Source organism: Pundamilia nyererei, unplaced genomic scaffold, assembly GCF_000239375.1.
Source record: "Pundamilia nyererei isolate P.nyererei 1_Seehausen unplaced genomic scaffold, PunNye1.0 scaffold00091, whole genome shotgun sequence".
Lineage (NCBI taxonomy): Eukaryota > Metazoa > Chordata > Actinopteri > Cichliformes > Cichlidae > Pundamilia > Pundamilia nyererei.
The window spans coordinates 1,824,193-1,841,123 of record NW_005187492.1 but is presented as its reverse complement, the minus strand read 5'-3'; the positions used below and the strand labels follow the sequence as shown (position 1 = coordinate 1,841,123).

General features: G+C 39.7%; 1 protein-coding gene across 2 annotated transcripts in view; it reads left to right on the top strand.

Annotated features, from left to right (window-relative positions):
• Positions 1–16,931, top strand: part of rpa1 (replication protein A1) — a 29,157-nt gene that overhangs the window by 2,332 nt on the left and 9,894 nt on the right. Inside the window, exons 3-12 of one of the 2 annotated variants that reach the window (XM_005739369.1) lie at positions 997–1,075; positions 1,361–1,469; positions 1,628–1,716; positions 1,865–1,939; positions 3,732–3,846; positions 5,162–5,264; positions 5,408–5,476; positions 5,809–6,001; positions 7,827–7,963; positions 10,072–10,220. In XM_005739369.1, the coding sequence (XP_005739426.1) occupies positions 997–1,075; positions 1,361–1,469; positions 1,628–1,716; positions 1,865–1,939; positions 3,732–3,846; positions 5,162–5,264; positions 5,408–5,476; positions 5,809–6,001; positions 7,827–7,963; positions 10,072–10,220 (1,118 nt within the window). Of the gene's footprint in view, positions 1–996; positions 1,076–1,360; positions 1,470–1,627; positions 1,717–1,864; positions 1,940–3,728; positions 3,847–5,161; positions 5,265–5,407; positions 5,477–5,808; positions 6,002–7,826; positions 7,964–10,071; positions 10,221–16,931 lie in introns of both variants that reach the window. The other variant, XM_005739368.2, reaches the window with a different exon arrangement.

The following is a 16,931-nucleotide window of genomic DNA, read 5'->3' as shown; positions in this document are numbered from 1 at the left end:
TACAAAAACTGCATTTTTCTAAAATTAATGAAAAAATAAATAAAAATGCAAATGGCCTCATGTTACAAACATGTTTTATGAGGAATACCTGGAATATGAATATATTACAACTTTGCATTTTAAAGATTTTGAAGAAAAACAACCCCTGGGGTCATTTTTGACCCCACATGTGCATCTAAGGGTTAAATCTGGTTTCTGTCCCTGAAAGTATGTGTAGTGTGTGGGGTCGAGATTTTGCGTCAGTTTTGAGCCCTCTTAACTTGGTAGCTAAATATATGTACAGGGCTGAAAAGCTCTATTAAAAACTGCTGTCGGTTTGACTGTTATTGCCTGTGACAGGAGCACTAACAAACAATGGGACACTGGATTTTCTGTCGGTTTTCCGATTATTTACTGAAAAAGTAAATAATCAAGTCACACGGTTGGATGCTCTGTTGGGAGTTTGTCGATTCATTCCACGTTCAACTTGTGGCAGTCCTTTTTACTGAATTTATAAAAATCTAAATATCAAACTGAGGTATTTCAGTTCATATCTTATTACTTGTTTTGATGGCCCTTGACAGTTCCCCCTGAACACATACTTTCCTGCGGTTATGTTATGAGGGCTCAAACATGTTTAAAAATGGTAAAAGATTTGGTTACATTTTTTTAGGGACTGACCCCTCTTAAGGGGCAGGTCTGACAAATCACTATAAGACTTGAAAAGGCTAGTTTCTTAGTTAAAACCTCTCTCTGAGCAGTGACTTTACTTAAGAGGAAAGACTACAGGAAAATCATCCTTACTGAATCCATCTCACTGTGAAAGCAGCTGGGAATAAGGAGTACAGGCCCATAGGCAATAACTAAATATCCTCTATACTTTAAATAATGCAATCACAGAATGTGTAAGTTTACATAAGGGACACAATATTGGTCAAAAAATGTGTTGTGTTTTTTTTTTTGTCTTTTTTTAAAATTTTATTTATTGAACAGTTTTAATCATATATTGTTTTTCAGAATATTCGCAAGCTTGATGGAGGAAATGGTCCTTCTCGCTTTCGGGTGATGATGAGTGATGGAAGGCACACTCTGTCATGTGAGGTTTTTATTAAGTTTATTCACTGATGTATTTTGCATTGAAGTTTTAAACATGTTCATGTACCCATTCTAACTATCTGTTCTAAATTATTGAGAGTCACGAGTTTTCTCTGACAAATCTCTTACATGAAATTCCATTTTAACTGGCTTTTTTTTAAAAGATGTTCTACTAAATTGACTACTTGCATGGGGTTAAAGACGAAGCAATTGCTCTCAAGAGGCTCTTAAGTAGGGGGAACCTGGGTCACTCTTGTCTGACTTTCCTCTCTTAAACCATCTGCAGCATTCATGCTCTCCACCCAGCTGAACCATATGGCTGAGGAAAACATACTGGCCCCAAACTGCATCTGTAATCTGAAGAGACACGTGACCAATATACTGAAGGATGGACGGTATACACATTTTCTGCACATTTATTTTTTTTCTTTCTTTTTTTTTTTTTAAACGTTCTCGACTTAATGGAAGCAAGCAGGCCTTAAAAACACTTAAATATGAATAAATACGGAGCAGAGGGCTGTTTTCTGTTGTTAATGGACATGTCTCATTACAGACGAGTAGTAATCATTTTGGAAATTGATGTCATTAAGCCTGCAAAAGATGTTGCCGGTAGAATAGGAGACCCTACTCCTTACACTGAGGGTAAGTCTTTGAAATATACTTCATTGATATTACAGCAGTGCTCAGTGAATACGCTTATGAAGTGGGACTAATTTAGAGATGCATTAGTCACACATAATGGGTCATACTGTTACTGCAGGGTAACACTAATGTCAGGTCTTTCTTACAGGGCAAAGTAAAGGCCCACAGTCAGCTCCTGTCCCTGAAAACCGACCCCCGCTGCAGCCACAGAATAGAAATGAAGGTGAGTGAAAGGTTTATTTTAATCTTGAAAATGAATTCAAATTAATGAAATCTTAAGATTTGTGTGTGTGTGTGTGTGTGTGTGTGTGGGGGGTCATTGTGACATCACCCATTGGCTTTGGATTCTACATTTTGAAGGTTTAACACTGTCAGAAGTTACCTTTATGTGGATGAAAGGGTGAGATTTTTAATGTATCAGCTAATACTAGTTTAGTGAGCACGCGGCATTCATAAACTAAGTGCAACTCGCAGACACACATTAGTGTCAAGGAAGGGACTAAAAACGCTGGAAAGCAGCCTGTGTCGGTACACCTGCCAATCAGTGTGGTGTTACCCCTAATACAACTGTCCAGGTGGTTGAGTTATGTAAAAAAAAAAAAAAAATCCCATTCAGAGTTGTTGTAAATGGGGAAACTTTCCTTGGTGATCAAAATCTTTTTTTGTACGAGGGCTAGGGCGTAGCTCAGGAGGTAGAGTGCTGCATAGGATTTTTTTCTTTTCTTTTTTAATGCTGCAAAATTGGGCATTTAAACTTGACTCAGTTTTGTGACCAGCCTCAAGTGGCACCTGGAGGAACTTCAACTTTTTCCATGTTTACTTCAATTTTCAGCTCTGGAGGTTGTATATGGGAACAGAAAAACACACTGTGAGCATGTAGTACATAAAGGACCACCAGGTGGTAGCATTTTTCTGTTGCTTTGTGGTATTCTGGGTGACCCACAGATTTATGGGACTTGAGTAATTTTGACAACCCCATTGTGAAATATTTTTCTTTTTAGCTGCCTCAAATGTCCTATTATTGACACACATCTTCCAACTGTCTTGTTTCGTGTTACTGTGTAGCATCATGAAATTCAACAGCTACTTGAGCTTGTCTAGATGGAGAGCTGATTGTGCCTGCGTGTGTCAATCACCATGTTTATCTTCCTTTGACTGAAAGCGCTACTGAACAAACACGCAGCAACACAGACTCGTAGGAGAGTGTGAAAGAGATGAATGAAGTATTGAATTTGCTTTTGAAACACTGTCACTTGATCATGTCAGAGATGAGCAGTATATCACAGCATAGCGGACAACTTGGACCAGGTGAGGTGTGCAGTCCAGCTATCATAAGGGTTTTGCTGTCTTCCAGTGTGTCATAGCAGGTATTCATCCCTCTAATCTGCCGTGTGGGAATTGAGGTTGTGGCAACCACCCTCCTCATCAGCACAGTCATTGTTCATTTCTCTGTGTGTGCTGCTTGATCTGGGGGCTTAATTACCAGAAGTGCAGTGGTTGGCAACGCGGGAGGACTTAAGTGGACACTTTGAACTCTAATCCTCCGCGTGAGACGCACACAAATCAAATGTGCAGCGCTTGTTCAAACGGAAAATCTCAAAGTCAGGCAGCACTGCTCTCCGGGGGAAGAGCAGCTCCAGTTTGTTATAGCATTTCACACTCTGCCCTGATTCTGTGAAATGTGAATCATCCTTCTCACCAAAATGCTGGATCACACATCGCCAACAACTTGGCTTGACATGATTTTTGTTTCCTCTTTGAGTTGTTCCTGCTTGCTAGTTTCAAGAGTCAGTGATGGTAAATGTTCTTTTAAGTCAATGGGTTGTTTTTGTTGGGTTTTGGTGGGATGGACTTCTTTCTCATGATACGAGGTAATTACAGTGATCAAGCAATTGCAATCCAAAGAAACTGGATGGTTTCTTTTTGTAATTTGTCTCTGAATAATGTGCCTCTCTCATGACTCTTCATCACTGCTCTTCATTGATCATTTATTTTTCTCCTCATTCCCTCAGCAGTGAACAGAGGTTTAAACAGAGACTTTGGGAAGAAAGCTCCATCTGTTATGCCAAATACTCCAGGGGGAAGCTCCAAAGTTGTGCCCATTGCAAGCCTCAACCCCTACCAGTCCAAGTATGTATTGTTGCCAGTCACGTTAATCTCTAAATGCTATATATTTGATATTTCTGGGTCAGCAAAAAGGCATTGTGTACATATGGCAAAAAACTGAATGTCAACCAAAGAAGTATTCATGTGAGGAAAGGAGGCCATCATTAAGCCAGCTGTTTGTCAGTGCAGTTAGGAAATGCAAAATTAATACTTGGGAGATGCTGTTTGTCAAGAAATGGCAGAAAACCAGGAAACAGCTGGCACTAAAACTGCTTTTGAGTCATTAATCCAGTAATTTTGAACCCGATAATTCCTAAACATTATTGCAGTATTTTTGCTAAACCCTAAATAAAGTAGAAGGTATAAACTACAATTACATTTCAATCCTTAATTCAGTCCTTAATTATCGTAGTTATTGGTGGCCAATTTAAAATAGCCAAACCCGTGTTTATCACACTGTCTTTGGACTGTGTAACCGGAAAGAATCCACTTGAACAGAAGAACATGCAGTTTCCCTGATTTTATACCCAGGACCCTCGCTGCCCTGGGGCAGCAGTGCTAACCACTGTACCACTATACTGACAATGGAATTCCAGATCCATAACTTTGAAATAAGGATGGGATCTGAGGGGTGGCTTTGCGGGGCTTGGTACGAAGGGGGACTTGCCGTGGGTGTCGATGGTGATTGGTGGAAACTCTGGACATATCCTGGGGCCCTTCTCACTGATCGCTTCAGCTGTGGTGCCATGACTGATGGAAGTAATTATGACTCTAAGGTTCACAATTCTGTGACACGCAAATGTCAAATAGCCAAGACTTGGTCAGGCTCTACAGTGTAACGACAGTGTTGCATGGAACACGTGTTTGGAAAACTTTTTGGAAGGTCAGTTTCAGTCTTAAAATGGATCAAGGAGACTACAACCCAATATGAATGTATGCATGTTAGACTGCACAAGCCTTTCCAACAACCAACACAGGCACTACTAACCATTGACCAAATCTTACAGAGGAATGCCAGTGCAGAGCTCATACTGCTGGCACAATTAACTTAATATTAGGCTAATTAAAGTACATCTGTTATTTTCTTTCTAAATGGTAATCAAAATGTCTGTGAAAAACCTGTTGCAAAAGAAGCAAGTAAATTAAACTGGTTTAATGATGTTGTTGCTCAGTGATATTTATGCAAAGGTCTTCTAGGGGGCAGATGTTTAAAAGGTCACAATACCAAGTGCATGAATCCCTACATGTGTGTGGAGCTGACTCATAAGGCTCATAAGGTGCCTGAAAAATGAAGAATGCAGAAATGATAAGCTCAGATTTTTATTTTTTTTTGTAATAGGTGGACGATCCGCGCTCGTGTGACCAACAAGAGCTCCATTCGTACGTGGAGCAACTCTCGGGGGGATGGCAAGCTATTCTCCATGGAGATTGTTGATGAGAGTGTAAGTGTATTTGTACTCTGACTGTTAATTTTTGTGTTTAAAAAAAAAAACAAAAAAAACCCCCCCACCAAACATCTCCTGATTTAGAAACCATTTGGACATATGTTTTTTGTTTTAAATTAAATATTTATATTTTTCCACAGGGAGAGATACGAGTGACTGGTTTCAACCAAGAAGTGGACAAGTTCTACAGTCTTATTGAGGCTGGCAAGGTGAGATGTTCCTTCAGATAATGATTCAATATGTCCTAATTATTATGCCAAAACTGCCTTTTACTGCGCCGTCAAAGACTGATTTGGCTGTAGATTGTGCTATCAACAGCTGCCAGTACTTTGTGAGTTAAAACCACAGAGACTATGAATGAGTCATCTGGCTGCACTGTACCCATACAATAAGCTGCTTATGATCATCTGCCAGCCTTTGTTTATCACCTCTCCCCCTCCCACTGACTGCCTGAAGTCCTATCTTGTTTGCGCCATTCAGTCAGGTGAAATGCTACCCAGATCTCTGATTAACATGTGGTTCATCCATCTGTGTGGGCCAGGTCTACTACATCTCCAAGGGCTCCCTTAAGCTCGCCAACAAGCAGTACACATCAGTAAAGAATGACTATGAGATGACACTCAATGGCGAGTCCACCATTATCCCCTGTGAGGACAGCTGTGACGTTCCCATGGTGCAATGTGACTTTGTCTCTATCGGTGACCTGGAGAACAGAGACAAAGATGCTATTGTTGGTAAGGAGTAGAAGTAACAATCTAGACAGGAATTTCTGAACCCAGCATGTGTCTTTAAGGTCCCACATAACTGTGTCAGTTCTTTCTTTTGTTCGCACAGTTTATTTTGAGAGGTGAACTGATAAACAGCCTGCAGCCTTTAACTGCAAATAAATGGCACTTTGTGTGAAAAAGAAATCAAAAGTGCCTTTGCATATTCCTGAAATATTCACCAAGTCTTCTCGTCAGACAATATCCATTCATTTCATTAAAGCCTCTTAATCCTTCCAACATGTTCCCCAAAAAGTACAGAGGAAAAAAAAACTGGACATCTATCACATGAGAGAGGTGTGTCATGTGTGTCTGAGTACCTCAGAAGTTGGAGACATAATCTAACATGCAATGAATTAATTTGTATTGGTGCAAGACTTTCATCAGACAAATGGTTTGTGACAGAGAGAGACACAACCTCACCTAGGAATTGGCTGCGCAATCAAGCAGTCGGTAATTAAGAGAAGCACAATAATCAGTGCAGCAAAAAATCGTAAAGGTACATCAGGATTTTTTTCATTACAAGATTTCGGAAAGTCTCAACTGGCTAAAATTAATTCTGAAAAGAAATCCTACACTATGCTGACATTTTTTATCTTAAAGTACAAAATATTGCATACAGCTTGCTACAGCTGTCATGAAAGAGAGCATGTTTCTAAGAACACATGCAATCATTTTTTACATTATTTTTAAATCATTTGATTTTTGATATTGGGGAACCATTTGGTATAAGCTTGATTATTCAGAATGGGCATATCTAAATCGTTGCGATTGACATTTTACACCCTCTTATACTGCAGTACTTTAGGAGGATGATATTTTTAAATGGTAGCCATGTTTCCCCAATCTATTTCATGAGACATTAATTCTGATGTTGCCTTATGTAACCGGAACAATAGAGCAGAATTGCATAACGCAGTGCACAGGGGAGCGATAATGTAATTTTCAATCGGTGAGCAAACTGTTCACCAAACTGCAGGTGACTATGAGGCCTAAACGCATTACATTTCTCTTAACTACTGTGTATTACAAAAAGCACAAATCAACCAGCCGGTGTTCTGAGCCCAGCTCCAACAGAGGCGTTCCCGAGCGCCCAATAATAAGTGATCATAAGGTGAGAATAAAGTCTGAATTGGAAAGTCGAACTGGATATGCTGGGAGGTTGAGGTAATTACACTATACGAGCAGACAGATAAAAGTGGTATTAATAAACCTGATGACAGTAATGGCCTGTAGTGCAGATTGACTTTGGGCCCTATGGTAAGAAAATGAGAACCTGCTGTCATAGGTAAAGTGAGGCGGTAATAAGAAGCTGGCTTGTAATTCTTTCAATGGAAATTGCTTTTTGAGTAACTTCTCTTCTGCCTGCTAGGTAGCATCAAGAAGTTTTGTAGTGGTTGAATGTGTTTAAAATCCTCGGTGGCTCAGAGTTGGAGTTTAAAAATGACTGCTGATGGAGATGCCGGTTTACTGTGCTTGATTGCGTTAGTCAGTTAAAGCCCTTTACTGATTTCTCTCCAATATTATGGATGCAAGTTCCTGGCGTGCTGGCCTCTGACGTCATGAATGAATCGCCAACTGCCAATTTGTGCCGTAAGCTGTGGGACATGGAATGACCTGTGTGTGGATGTAATTGTGTATGGGGAAAAAAACAAATCAGACACAGTATTTATTTGTTTGTGTGTTGTTGTTTTTGTGTTTTGTGCTAGATACTTGTAACTCTGCTGTAGGCTGTGAATCACAAGGATGCGGAATAGAAAAACAAATGCTCTCTGCTGTGTATATCCTTTTACAGATGTAATTGGAGTGTGCAAGAGTGTGGACGACATATCCCGCCTGACAACCAAGTCCAACCGTGAAGTGTCTAAGAGAACACTCAGTCTGATGGATATGTCTGGGAAGGTGGTGACTGTCACACTGTGGGGAGAGGAAGTGAGTATGGACTTGACAAAATGTGTAATGGAACGTGTGTCTAGACTTTCCAAATAAGTGGTGAAAGTCATTAACAGGTTTTCAGTGCATCAACATGTTAAAGCTTTCTTCTCAGAACAATTTTCTTTCCAAAAATTAATTATTACCTGAACTAAATTTAAGCAGATGGTTTTATTCTACGTAGGAGGGATAAAACTAGTTGGTGTAAATGATAGATACTGGTCTAAAGCTAGAGCCCAGTGACTTGTAAAGCAAATGCCTACGCTAAATCATCCTTGTGTGCAGCTTTTAATCCTTAGTTTTTGGTTAGAATTATGTCAGAAAGGCGTTGAATGAAAAAGGTTCTTCAGTGCACTGGGTGGTCACAGGTGAACAGCTCTGAGCACTGATTTAACAGTGTGCGTGTTGCGTGATAGAAGGCGATAGATTTGAAGTTATTGACTACATTTCCTGTCACTGTGTGATAAAGTAAGCGTGCTCTTGCAGTTGATTTTTACCTGTGGCTCAGAGGGACTGCGCTGAGTTCACCACCAATTCTTTTCCTCCAGACAAGAAGCAGTGTTCCCTGTATTTGTTCGACATTTACACTTTTTCCAGAGGGATTCAGAGAACTGCACAAGATGTATAGTTTATAAAGAACAATAGATTTGCCAAAAATCAAGTGTTGGAGATATTTCCCCCAATATATGAAAGCTTTACTGTTGCGCTGCTCTTCTTTCTTTGGTTTTATGAACTGAACAGCAAGTGTGTTTATAGTTTTATCTTGTTAGAAGGCAAAATATGTTTGACATTTGATTTTTATTTGTTTACTTTTCTTTTACCCTGCTGCTGCCACTACTGGGGGAAATCAGACCTCTTGTAATCCTTAGTTTCTAGTTTTAAGGCAAAAACAATTTAAAGTTATGGCAAAACTAATTGAATCCAAAATGAAACCACATAACCAAAACGATAAAAATATAAAGTGGGGGTGCTGTGTAAAATGTAGATTAAAAACATACATAAAATTATATGCAAGTCTCATAATCAAATGTTCAAACTGATAGATTAGGTGGGGGGGGGAGTCATTTTGAATTTGATAGCATCAGTATAACTCAACATCTTGACACAGGGCCATGTTTACCACTGTGTAGTGTCCTTTCTTTTTTTAACAACACCACAGTCTCAGAACTGAGACCAGCTGTTGGACCTTTGGGAGAGAATCGTTGTCCCGTGTTTGTCTAATATAGGACTCTAGCTGCTTGACAGTCCTGGGTCTTCTTTGTTGTACTTTTCGTTTTATGATGCTTCAAATGTTTTCAGTTGGTGAAATATGTGTATTGCAGGCAGGCCAGCTCAACACCAACCTTTTTCTGCTATGAAGCCATGCTGTTGTAATATCTGCAGTGTGTTTTAGCCTAGTCTTGCTAAAATATGCAAAAACCCCCCCCAAAAAACAACAACATATATAGCACATATGTTGCTCTAAATCCTGTATGTACCTTTCAGCATTGATGGCGTCCTCCCAGACGTGCAAGCTGCCAATTCCACAGGCACCCGTACACCCCTATACATTCAGAGGTGCAGGTTTTTGATCTAAGAGCTGATAACAAGCTGGATGGTTCTTCTCCCCTTTAGTCCAGTGACACAGCATGCATGTTTTACAAAAAGAATTTCCAGTTTAGATTCTTCTGACCACAGAACAGCTTCCCTGTTTGTCTCGGTCCATTTTAAATGAGCTTTGGCCCAGAGAAGACAGCAGTGTTTCTGAATGTTCACAAATGGCTTCTTCTTCGCGAGAGAGCTTTTAACCTGAATTTGTAAATGGCATGGCAAACTGTTCACAGACAATGATTTGAGGAAGTGTTCCTGAGCCTATGGAGTAATTTCCATGACAGTCTCATGCCTGTTTCTAATGTGGTGCCGCCGGCCTGAAGATCATGAGCATCCAATATTGATTTTCTGCCTTGTCCTTTGTGGACAGGGATTTTCTAAATCTTTTGATGAACCTCTGCCCATATTTATTTAAAACCATAAAAGATCTTTGTCCAAAAACACGTATATCTGATGTTGTCAGTTTGCAAAAATGAAGGAGAAAGCAAATTAAATATTGTATTTCTTTCTTTTCATAGGCAGAAAAGTTTGACGGATCTAGCCAACCTGTCGTTGCCATTAAGGGGGCAAAGCTTTCAGACTTTGGAGGCCGATCACTCTCTGCATCCTTCAGCAGTACTCTTATGATCAACCCAGACATCCCTGAGGCATATAAGCTCAGAGGCTGGTAAGTAGGCTCGAGTTTCATAGATAATGCAGTGTAGAAATTGCTCATGTGTTCTTGCAATCATACAAAGTGGCTTTACAGCAAGTGTAAAATCTGGTATATATTTATTGCCATAAGGCTTTACTTATTTTTTTCACAAACTTAAAGACTGCTTCATAGATGCAGATATTGGTTACAAATAAAGAACTCTAAGGATTTAAAAGGCAGCTTGCATTTCCCAAGTTGTAAGAGTACACACACTGATTCTCATTATCAAGATTAGCTTTCCCCCATTAGCCACAATTTGGGGGTTGCTTCAGTGAAGCATTAGATATAAATGGAAATCACATTTAATCTATGAAAATGTGTCTTTTGCTCTTCTAATCGCCTTTCAGAAGAAACGAAATCCCGACTCATTTCTGTGTGATTATGCTGATTGTAGCATTTTTTTTCTCTTGCTGTGTGCGTGTGTTTGCGTGGCTATGGTGTGTGTATATGTATGTTGTTTGTGTGTGTTTTCACTTGAACACATACAGTTATGTGGAAATTAGCCATAAAGTGTGTCTTCATGGCTCTTTCTGTACATGTGGTCATGTGTGTTGACGCTTAGCTGAATTTATTAAGAGGTGGATGCTGAGTTATAGAACAGTATGCTGACAATATGTCTGTGAAGGTTCTCAGTCATCCAGGTCATCGTAGTCAAAGGAGTTTGCAAAGAAAAGCGTCTGGACTTCTTTAAGTTGCTTGAAGACGTTTCACCTCTCATCCGAGAAGCTTCTTCAGTTCTAAGGTCAAATGGTGGAGAGTCCCAGATTTAAACCTAGTGGGAGTTTCCCCTCACAGAGGGACAAAAGGACCCCCTGATGATCCTCTAATCGCCTGAGCCAAGGTGTGAAACTGGGTGTAGGTATAAGGTGGGGCCAGGTTTCACAATGAGCTCACCCGAAACCCTGGCTGATTGGGACCCACACCCGTTTTCACACCTTGGCTCAGGCGATTAGAGGATCATCAGGGGTCCTTTTGTCCCTCTGTGAGGGGATACTCCCACTAGGTTTAAATCTGGGACTCTCCACCATTTCACCTTAGAACTGAAGAAGCTTCTCGGATGAGAGGTGAAACGTCTTCAAGCAACTTAAAGAAGTCCAGACGCTTTTCTTTGCAAGCTCCTTTGAGTATGCTGACAAGTTTACAACATTTTTTTAAAATATATATTTTTTTGCATTATGTGCCAGGTTTTCAATTATCCCCTAGTGTTCAACATGACCTGAAATAGCCGTGCACTTTGTGTGAGACGTGAGGTGGGTAGTATTTTTATAGGCTGCGCGTTAGTTTGTTTCGATTGGCACATGATTGATACATGAGGCAGTCCTCACATGGACTAAAGAGGGTGGTACTTAACCTTACTCTTGCACTGTGGCGCACTAATGGATCTGTCCTCTGTATTGATCCTGCTTAAGCAGGCTGTGTCTGACCCCTCCTCACTGACATGAAGGCAAATGTCTATGTTTGTGAGTGGAGGGCCAATCGATTGTATCCAAAGGGTTTTGTTTATTTACCTTCCAATACCAGTGTCTGCTCTACGCTAAGAAATAAGACACTAAACAGTTGAAATTTATTTTGTGACAAGTCGGCGTAATCTTTTCTTCTGCCTTATAAAATGTGACTGGGTATTTATACTCGGGACCTGATCTGCATAATCGGAGCAGTGAAATGTGACTCTCCTTTGCAGGTGAGAAGGCAGCAGACGATAAATTATGCTCAAAGTGGCTTTTTAATCTAATGTATAGGGTGATGGTAATTTCTTTATGATAGTTTTTGAACAGCCGCTGGCTTCTCTGAATATTTTAGATCTCATTTCTCAGAATGCCAACTACACTGAACTTCTCTGAAGTTGAGCATCATCAGGACCACTCTGGGGTCCTACGCTTTCTTTTACTTGTACACCATGAAGTCCTTAATCGCATTTCCAGACCCTTGCAGCAGACTTTATACATTTACTACATTCTCTCTTCCCTTCTCACGAATGGAAAATGCCAATCCTGACTCATTTGTCAAATGAAAAGCATTGACAAGCATTGGTAGACAGTACCATTACATAGCTTATCTGAAAATGTAGCCTTAACTGTCTAAAGCTGTGAAGATGAAAATAATTGCTTGTTATAGTTATATGATATATTTGTAAAGGCTATATCCAAAATTATATCTAGGTAACACGAGAAGAAATTTCTCTCTCTTGTACCACTGATTGCTGTGAAACGTGTAACATGGATTTTGTGCTGTTGATAAACTTGGGCCATGGTTACAGACTGTGTTTCTCTCTTTCTGTAAGCTGAGACATGAAATTCACAAACAGAGATAAGGGAAGGAAAAACAATTAAACTCTAAATTAATCTTTTGATAATTATGTTTTTTCTAATCTCGCACAGAAGAGAATCCAAAGTGTTCTCTCCATCAGCCAAAAAAAAAAAATCTTTTAAATGTGCCAAGGCTGCTGAAACATCATTGTTTTACTCCTGCAGAGGCATCTTAATTTGATTGTGTTTTGGCGCAGACCTTTGGGACCTTCTCAAATGAATAGTCTATCCTTGGTGAGCTGTTGTCTCAAACTCATGCAGCATATTAGCAGTGCTGCTCAGTGCTTGCCAGTGGTCTTATATAGAAAGCTGAGTAGCATTCCTTTAGCACACAAATTAATCTGGGAGAGGCAAAAATACAGTTTAGGGCATATGTATTTGAATATTGACAGTTTTTATTTTCCATGTTTACCAAAATACATTCAAGCTAGTTACATAAAGGATCTGAGCTTGAAGTACAGATGACTTTAAGCTTGAATTTAAGGGCATTCACATCCCAATTAGATGACAAGTTAAGCAATTAAAGTTCTTTAATGAGAAACCTTAGGGTTTTCAGGTGACCAAAAGTAATTGGACAACTGTTACAAAGGCCATTTATAGGCAAGTTTGGTGTGTTCCTTCATTAAACATGTAAATGGATTAGATTTTATTCCATGTGTTCCAAGCTGTGTTACAGTTAGCCCAAAAAAGTCAAACTCGAGAGAGATCTGGCAAGACAGCTACCAAATTGACAGTCAAGTAGACTTTGCCAGGCTTACCAGCAAATATGTTTATTTTGGCCCCTCAATGTCTACAGTGAGGACAACAGTGGTGAACACAGAACACTTAATTTATCTTCATAACAGTAGACTACTTATAAATAGAAGACCTCATACAAATAAAAACATTTCACAAGATCGAAACCAGTCATCAATTTGGTAACAGTAAGGTCAGGTAAGACTGCTTTAAATAAACTAGAATTTTCTTAAACCAGAATGATGGTACAAGACTATGAAGAGGACCTGGAAGTGCTCATGATCTAATGTGCACAGCATCTTCTGTAAAACATGGTAGAGCAGTGAGATGCATGGGAATGTTTGGTTTCCTGTGGGACTAGGGTCACTAGTGTTTCTCAGTGATGTAACAGAAGACCAAATGCCTTAGAAGTATGAAGTATATAAAGATCCACTGTCTGCTCATTACAGATGGGCATTAACTCAAAAAGTAATGTTAACATAACCTAAGAGCTTTTGAAGTCGCAACTAAGCAGAAATCTCCAGGACTGAAAAATGAAGCCAACATGCAGTGCCAAAAATCACAGCCCCCTCTAGTGGCCACTTGAAGCTGAATCCCCATAGTCCCATGTTAAAATGCCCAAGTTTAAGGCATTAAAATGCACATTTACAGTCTACCACAGACAACTTTTTTTTTTCCAATAAAATGCTACTATTATATTAGCTTACTTAAAACTAACAAGAACATGCTGTTTACATTACATTTACATTGAACATTTTATGGGAAATAACCTTAGAATTGTGATGAATTGTGAGTCGGATAAGCTCCTTTAAAGCAGAGTCCAAACCAGTGGGTGATGGCACTGTGGCTACATCCATCCTTTATATACTGGTCTATAATCTCAGACCAGTCAAGCAGCATTGGGCAGAAAGACCAATACACAGCGAAAACACATGAAAACCACTACAGTGAAAAGCCTGGCGAAGCATCACAAAGCAAACCCATCCTTTGATGTTCACATGTTATTGACTACAGGCAACAGAGTGCAAATGACTACAGAGTCATTTGCATTGCCTGCAAATGACTCTTGACAAAGTACTGAAATTGAGTAGTTTATTTATGATTATATTAATTTCTTATGGTAACAGAGGGTTTCATATATTTTGGTTAACCCTTTGAATTAAAGCTGAATTGCAGCTGTTTCTTCTAAACTCTATTGGTGATTAAAAAGACCAAAAAAATATCCCTGTTAAAACATTTCATGACCTTGCTGGAGAATTCATTTATTTTAGTAACAATCCAGCACTAATATTCTTGGCCTTCTGTTAGTCTTAGATGTTTGTACCTTGTTCTGAGACATCAGAGTGAAGGCCTACGCCCTTTGCAGGAATCTTCAGAATCAGACTTCACATTAGCATTTTTTTGTATCTAAATGTGAAGTTTTGGTTGTCCATTAGGTGGCAACAGCACATTTAGATCGCCTTCCTGTCTTTTCCTAAAATGTCAGGTGGTGTAGTCCCTGTTCTGACATTTTTGTCAGGTTTATACTCATTTTTTTAAGCTGTCAACCTCAGACATTCGTCATCAGCTCATTTAGTCACAGTCCAAACTGACATTTTCTGTCTTGCATATTGTGACTACAGCATTTGGATTTGTGCATAGCGCATATGTAATTAGGCCAGCTAAGATGCAAACAAATTTGAGCACAGTTGTGTGGAGAACATGATCTATCATTGAATTGACTGTTATGTTACCATAATCTTTAACTGTGCTGTATTGATTTGATTTAGAAAAAAAAAAAGTAAAATATGTTGCTTGGACGTACAATGTACAGCTTATTGCACCAGCAGCATCTGTTCTTATATAACTATCATTAGGTTACAGCTTTAAGTGTTTAAGCTATGTGCTAACTAAAAATAAAGACAAGATGATAGTTTATTAAATTTTAATGAAATTTGCAGATTGTGATCTGTGAGTTTAATAAACTCAGCCGTCTGCTCCTTGCTATCTAAAATATAACAGGACACTGGAGTATATTCTCGAGCATCTCACACTTCTGATAATCAGTTGTCTGCTTGACGTTTATTCAGCTGTGTAAAAAGCCAAACCGATTTACTCAGGAACAAATAAAATACTGAAAAAAGCCAAACAATAACATTTTTAAGTTATCTAAGTGACTTATATATCATGTTTAACCTGAGTAGCGAAAGACCGCGGAGGGTTTGAAAACGATTTGCCGGGAGTCCGGTGTTCTCACGGCTCTAGTGAGCCTTGAACCCCGGCTAGCTATCGAGCTGGTGGATAACAGACGTCTTCGAAAACGTTGGAGCGCTTTTGAAAATATGTGGTGTCTTGATAAACTGAGCAGATATTTGAGGTTTACACAGCTACATTCTCTCCTGAAAATAAGTTAAATGTTTATTTTGTGACCCAGAAAGAATAATAAGAGTAATATTAAAACTAACTAGTTGCCGCCATTGTTGGAAACTGAGCTGGGCCGCGCTATGAATTCTGGGATAGGTTGGGCCACGAAGTATACACCCGGACCCATCCTTCAAATCTGGGGAAATGAAGGGCGCATTTGTCGGAGTCTTCGAATTTGGACATTCTTTGTCGTGTCGCTGTAACGTAATCGGCCTACAAATGTGGGCACAGGAGGATGCTGTTCCCGAATTTGGACACAGCTACGATACCGGACACTGCTTCTTCTTCTTTGGGGTTTAACGGCAGCTGGCATCCTTGTACATGCAGTGCTGCCATCTTCTGTTTCAGTCCGTTATTACACTCTTAAATTCTACTATTTATTCCTGTGTCTTTTGGGATCTTACAAAGCTTCAAACGACGCGTCAACTATTAAATTAGTCGTCAACAATTTTGATAGTTGACGTAATCGTGGCAGCCCTAGGCTGGAGCTTAGTCTTCCACCATTACTTCATGTCCCTTTATCTGACATGTCCCCATTCCTGTACAGTGACACTTGACATGTCTGTGTTATGCACATTCATGCGTCTGCCAACCTCCAGCCAGATATCATGGTGTTCTTGTCTTACTGAAACCACTCTGCTCCAGGCCTGGATCTTTCCACTCTCACTTGTCTGTTGCACATTTTCTGCCAGACCGAATTTGCCCTCTTTTTGTCTTCTTTATCACAACCACTACTTTTTGTGAGCCATTTCTGTTTCCTGCAGCAGATTTTCTTTTTTAAAATGAACTCAGTCACTATTTTCTTCTGGGTATTTGTCTATCAGGTTACCAGAGAAGCCATGTGAAGTCTTGCGATAATTTCTTTAGAGACATGAATCCATGCCAAGGAATGCCATCTGTTTTGTCATTTGATTGGTCAGGGGAAGCTCCTGATTGGATGCAGACAGAATTGGGTACACTGGTGAGGAAATTGGTGGCACTTTAAGGAATTGTTTACATTTGTTAGGAGGAGCTGGAAATCGACAACCTGTGTTTCGCTTGAGCCGCAGTGTAAAATGTTAATGGGGATATTTTCTATTAGCCATGCTTGTCAGGAGCACAGCAAGTTCTCCCTGTATTTACAACCCGGCCTTGCCATTGTACGCTGCTCTGCCTTGTGGCCAACAGATTACGAAGCTGTATTGATCTTGGTGACCGTTTTAAACCCCCCCCCCCACACACACACACACACACACCACCA